Source organism: Meles meles, chromosome 21 (genome assembly GCF_922984935.1).
Source record: "Meles meles chromosome 21, mMelMel3.1 paternal haplotype, whole genome shotgun sequence".
Taxonomy (NCBI): domain Eukaryota; kingdom Metazoa; phylum Chordata; class Mammalia; order Carnivora; family Mustelidae; genus Meles; species Meles meles.
The window spans coordinates 28,241,954-28,248,529 of NC_060086.1; the positions used below are offsets into that span (position 1 = coordinate 28,241,954).

Consider the following 6,576-nt stretch of genomic DNA (forward strand, 5'->3'; position numbering starts at 1 on the left):
TTTTTTATAAACATATAATGTATTTTTATCCCCAGGGGTACAGGTCTGTGAATCGCCAGGTTTACACACTTCACAGCACTCATGATAGCACATACCCTCCCCAATGTCCATAACCCCCTCCCCCTCTCCCAACCCCACCTCCCCCCAGCAACCCCCAGTTTGTTTTGTGAGATTAAGAGTCACTTATGGTTTGTCTCCCTCCCAATCCCATCTTGTTTCATTTATTCTTCTCCTATCCCCCTAACCCCCCAATGTTGCTTCTCCATGTCCTCATATCAGGGAGATCATATGATAGTTGTCTTTCTCCGATTGACTTATTTCACTAAGCATGATACCCTCTAGTTCCATCCACGTCGTTGCAAATGGCAAGATTTCATTTCTTTTGATGGCTGCATAGTATTCCATTGTGTATATATACCACATCTTCTTTATCCATTCATCTGTTGATGGACATCTAGGTTCTTTCCATAGTCTGGCTATTGTAGGCATTGCTGCTATAAACATTCGGGTACACGTGCCCCTTCGGATCACTATGTTTGTATCTTTAGGGTAAATACCCAGTAGTGCAATTGCTGGGTCATAGGGTCGTTCTATTTTCAACATTTTGAGGAACCTCCATGCTGTTTTCCGGAGTGGTTGCACCAGCTTGCATTCCCACCAACAGTGTAGGAGGGTTCCCCTTTCTCCACATCCTCGCCAGCATCTGTCATTTCCTGACTTGTTAATTTTAGAAAAATGGCTATCTCTTTATAGAGGAATGCCACCTAATTAATATTAAGGAATGATGGGTTGAAAACCACCGTTTTGGGTCCTCCATTTTCATAATTGATTCAGGAACGAATCATCAGTGCATGCTAAAATCAATGGATGAATGTTGATTGGAGAATAAAGTATTCATAAATGTCAAATCATTACCACACAATTACTTTTTATTTGTAAAGAGGAAAGTGCATCTTTATAATGGAGAGATATGGTAGTAAGCCATTTACCAAAGGACCAATATTAACAGCTCCCAAAGCAGGACAGCACGTTTCCCCAGTATGAGGAATGAGAAATATGCATCATCACTTATGTAGTATTTTTGTCAAAAATGTTCATTCCGAGTCTCATTATAAGGAAACAATAGATAACTTTAGAATGTGAGACATTTAACAAGACAACAGTCCTCTATTCTTTAAAACTGTCTGTATCATGAAAAACAAAAAAAATTGTTGGAACTTGTTTTAGATGGAAAAAAAACCCTCACAAACCATAAGAACCAATGAAATGCATGAACATTGAGTGAATTCTGCATTTAGAAAAGGTAACAAATTTTGAATAGTTGAGGAAAAATATAAATGTGGACTAAGTATTCAATAATATTACAGAATCATTATTATTTTAAAGATTTTATTTATTCAAGAGAGAGAACAAAGGAGGGCACCCATGTTGTGGATAGGGAGCAGACTCCATGCTGAGCCAGGAGCCTTTCATGGGCCTCAAGTTCAGAACCCTGAGATCATGACCTGAGCCAAAGGCAGATGTTTAACTAACTGAGCTACCCAGGCACCCCAATAGTAGAGATTCTAACACCTCACTTATATCAATGGATGGATCATCCATACAGAAATTCAATATGGAAACATTGGCCTTCAATGACATTTTAAACCAGATGGACTGATTTGACACAGAGAACATTCCATCCCAAAGCAGCAGAATATACATTTTCTCCAGTGCACATGGGAAGTTTTCCAGGATGGATTATAGGTTAGTCTATAAAAACAAGTCTCAATAAATTTAAAAGATTGAAATCTTCACAAGAATTTTGTTCTGACCACAATGGTATGACACAAGAACTTGATTATGGAAGAAAACTGGACATATCACATATATGTGGAGATTAAACAACATGCTACTGAACAATAATTGGCTCAAAGAAGGCATCAAAGGAGCAATGAAAACCATATCTAGTGACAAGAGAAAATGAAAACGCAGTAGTCCAAAACCTATATGGGATGAAGCAAAGTGCTTTTAAGAGGGAAGCTTTTAGCACTACAGGCCTACCTCAAGAAAGAAAAAAACCCTGAAGTAAAGAAACTAACTGTACACCTAAGTGAACTAGACACTTAAGAACAAATAAAGTCCAAAGGTAAGAGAAGAAAGGAAATGTTACAAATCAGAATGGAAATAAATGAAATACAGACTAAAAAGACCATATAAAGATCAATGAAATTAGGAGCTGGTTCCTTGAAAATATAAAGAAAATTGGCAGACCTTCAGCTAGACTCATGAGGAAAGAAACACAGTGGGTTCAAATAAATAATGTCATAAATGAAGGGAGAAAAGTTACAACTGATGTCACAGATAGAAAGGACCACAAGGGACTGCTTGAAAAATGATACACCAACCCAACTGGACAACCGAGAATAAAATGGATAGATTTCTAGAAACATGCAGTCTTCCAAGAATAAATGATAAACGGAGGCTATCTGAGCGGACTAACTGATATCAAGGAGATTGAATCAGTAATCAGAAACCTCTTAAGAAACAGAAGTCCAGGACAAGATGGCTTTACTGGTGAATTCTACCAAAGATTCAAAGACTTGGTACCTAATCTTCTCAAACTCTTTCCAAAAATTGAAGAGGAAAGAATGCTTCTAAATGTATTTTCTGCTTTTTTGCCTAAAATGTTGTAAGAATTCTCAGACCGAACTTTTATTATCATCTGAATGTAATAAAAAAATTGCCACCAGTTTTCATATAAATTTGGATTGCTTCTTCTCTTTTCAAAAAAAAAAATGTATTTTAGGAGTTCAGCACCACTCTGATACCAAAACCAGATCAAGATACAAGAAAAAAGAAAATTACAGGCCAATATCCCTGATAAACATAGTTGCAATAATCCTCAACAAAATACTAGCAAAAAAATACTACAATATGTTAAGAGGATCTTGCACTATGACCAATGGGGATTTATTCCAGGGCCACAAGGATGGTTCAACATCCACAAATCAATCAACATGATTCACCCCATTAATAAATGAAGGGAAAGAAATCACATCTCAATAGATGCAGAAAAAACACTTGACCTAATTGAGCCCTCATTTATGATTAAAAACTCCCAACAAAGTGAGGATAGAGGGAATGTACCTATATAAGAAAGGCCATATATGACAAACCCATACCTTACATCATACTTACGGTGAGAAGATGAAAGATTTTCCTTACTCCTCCAGGAGTAAGACAAGGATGTCCACTCTCACCACTTTTATTTAACATAGTATTAGAAGTCCACAGCAATGAGGCAAGGAAAAGAAAAGACAGCTAGATTGGAAAGGAAGAAGTAAAACTTTTGCTATTTGCAGAGGACATGATACATACATGTATATAGAGAGAGAAATCCTAAAGACCACCCAAAATTGTTAAGAGTCCTATATCAATTCAGTAAAATTACAAACAAAATCAATATAGGGAAATCTATTGTGTTTCTAAACACCAAAAGTGAACTATCAGAAAGAGAAAGTAAGAAAACAATCGCCTTTACAATTGGATCAAAAAGAATAGAATACCTAGAGTCTAATTAACTAAGGATATAAAAGATCTGTATACTGAAAACTACCAGACACTGCTAAAAGTCATCGAAGAAGCCCAAACAAATGGTAAAATATTCCATGCTCATGGGTTGGAAGAGTTACCATGGTTAAAATGTCCCCACTACGCAAAACAATCTGTAGATTCAATGCAATTCCTATGAAATTTCTAATGGTGTGTCATGCTAACACTTTCCAGGATGAGAGCAGTTGTCTTGGTGTCAAGGTTCTGCTCTAAACTGTGAACCCTCACGTGGTCCTGCAACCACTTCCTGGGACTGACTGGCAAGTGTGGCAAGATCCTCCCTCCGACCAATAGTGCAGGTCGACACCACAGGAGTCCCTGAAAGGCTGACACATGGATGGGGTAAATGCAGGATTCAGATGGAAACCTGCTGATCTAATGGGGAAGAGTATGCAGAATTTGCATGAATATTTAAGAAAAGGGTTGAGAGTTCCGTTAGGTTTCAGGCCAAGGGAAGCTGCTAGAGCCAAGGCCCAGAGCTTGGGGAGGGCTAAATATTCACCCTCCTCCCTGAGCAGAGGCAGTGAGGTGAGAAACTCTGGGGAGCGTGCGAGTGTTGTATTTCTCAGCATGGAGTGCGCATTCTTCATGTTTGGGGCCCATGACAGAGCCAGGTCCCCGGTATCTGGCTCCCTGTGACAGTTTTCCTGCAGGCCAGAGGTAGATGTGACCCTCCAAAACATGAAACCTGAGGGCCTGGGTCTCCTGACCCAGGCAGCTGCTCAGAAACCAAGCAAGAGCCATTGATCCTGCAGGAACCGAATCTGGCCCCCGGAGGCGGAGAACGCCCTGAGCAAACATCTGGCGGTGGCTGAATCAGCTGTGGTGAGCAGCCCAGACCCAATTCAAAAGGAGGTAAGGAGGACGCAGAGCTGTTGTGTCTGTGTGTGGGCACTAAGGCACGTGCAGGGGAAGGTTCCTGTCTCCCCTGCCTGGGACCTAGGGTGGAGGGAGGCCCTGGGAACGTGGATGTGCATTTACACCGTGTGTTCAGCAGAGGGCAGTGTGGCCTCCCTCGTGTGTGAGGGATAATGATGCTTGTGAATGTGGCTTGCTGCTGGGGCTGCTGCTGCCCATCTCCTTGTTACTGTGCCCCTCCTGCCTGCTGGCTCATTTCCTGCTCATTTCCAGCAGCCCCATTAACTAAGGACTCGGAGACCCTCTTTTACAGAGACAGAAACAAGCATAAGGAAATGAAATAAGTGGCCTGATCACAAAGCTCTAAAGTGGTGGAGCCAGAATGGGAATCTGAGCAGCCTGGCTCCAGAGCGTGCATTCATTGATTCACTGTGTGCTGAGCGCCTACTGTGTACAAGGCCCTGTGCCCTGTAGTAGCGACATAAATAATACCAGAAGAGTTAATCACCATCACTTACTTAATGCCCACAAAACTCTCTCTACAGTAATAGTAAAAATGGTGATGATAGGTGTACCTGGGTGGCTCAGTCAGTTAAGCATCTGCCTTTATTTATTTTTTTCTTTATTTATTTTCAGCGTAACAGTATTCATAGTTTTTGCACCACACCCAGTGCTCCATGCAGTACGTGCCCTCCCTATTACCCACCACCTGGTTCCTCATCCTCCCACCCCCCGCCCCATCAAAACCCTCTGGTTGTTTTTCAGAGTCCATAGTCTCTCATGGTTCATCTCCCCTTCCAGTTTCCCTCAACTCCCTTCTCCTCCCCATCTCCCCATGTCCTCCATGTTCTTTGTTAAAGCATCTGCCTTTAACTCACATCATGATCTCAGGATCCTGGGATGGAGCCCCACATTGGGCTCCCTGCTCAGCGGGGAGCCTGCTTCTCCCTCTCCCTCTGCCTCTGCCCATGACTTGGGCTCATTCTCTCTCAAATAATATCTTTTTTAGAAAGTCAATATAAAGTTTATTTAGCATAATGTTTAGAAAAATAAGTCTTTAAGAAAAAATGATGATAGTGATAGGCATAACAACCAGTTTAAACTAGCTTCATGGTTTATATTGACTGATCTCAATGAATCTTGGCATCCATGCCCTGAGGCATGGAGCTGTGCTGTCCCCACATCACAGAGAAGGACACGGAGGGTAAGAGAGGTGAGGTAATTTTCCAGGCAAAGAGTAGAAATTGCAAGAATGGACACTGGTCCTGTCCTCCTCCAGAGGCTCAACTGTCAACTAGTTTTTTCCATTTCCTTAATAAACATGTACTTTTTAGACTATGAACCAGTGCTAAATTCTGTCTCTGCAGGATTCTGCCCAAGCCCCATCAGAGAGGGCTCTGGGGCCAGATTCTGTCTCCATGTTCCAGGGGCCCGGGGTGACTCCTTCTGTCTGTTCAACAACCAGGACACAGAGGTCTGCGAAAGGACCCTTCCTTGGCCGCCAGTGTCCACCTCTGCCTGGCTTGCCCACGCCATGATGGAGGGTGAAGTCAGAGTCAGAGGCAGTGAGGTGGCTGGGGAAGGAGGAAGAGGATGAGGGCAGCCCAGCCTGGTGATTCCACTTACCTGCCAGACCATTCTTCCCAGCTTCATCCAGCATCCCATTGATCTGCTGCTGCTGGTGCTGCTGCTTCCAGACCCCCACCGGCTCCAGCAGATGTGTGGGTGGGATCTGTCCCGTTGGGACCCAGGAATCCTGTTAAGATGCCTCCAGCCCTTTCCACGGGTTCCCAATCTCCCATTCCTTGCAGGGAGCCCCAGAGCTCTGCCCCCCAGCCCTGTGGGATCCCTCACTCGCTCACCTTGCCCAGGGTCCAGGAATCTCTTAGTCTCGCCAGGGCCCCAGAGCTCACCCCACAGTTCATGGTGTCCTCCTGCCATCTGGAGCCCAACAGGTGATGTGGGCAAAGGGCAGGGCGTAGCACAGGCCTGACACAGGAGGGGCCTGTGGTTGTCACCCAGGCTGCCATTAGCAGTTGTGAGACGTGAGGCGCTGAATCTGGGAAGACTCTTGGCCCATGGAGATGAGGACGCCAGTGTCTGTATGTGCTCAACATGTGGCTT

General features: G+C 43.3%; 1 protein-coding gene across 1 annotated transcript in view; it reads right to left on the reverse strand.

Moving 5' to 3' along the window:
- ACSM4 (acyl-CoA synthetase medium chain family member 4) overlaps positions 1–6,377 on the reverse strand; it is a 54,178-nt gene extending 47,801 nt beyond the window's left edge. The window contains exons 1-3 of the mRNA XM_045992950.1: positions 6,315–6,377; positions 6,079–6,208; positions 4,097–4,241 (exon numbers count right to left, since the gene is read on the reverse strand). Of these exons, the coding sequence (XP_045848906.1) occupies positions 4,097–4,241; positions 6,079–6,208; positions 6,315–6,377 (338 nt within the window). The remainder of the gene's footprint in view (positions 1–4,096; positions 4,242–6,078; positions 6,209–6,314) is intronic.
- Between the last annotated feature and the right edge of the window lie 199 nt (positions 6,378–6,576).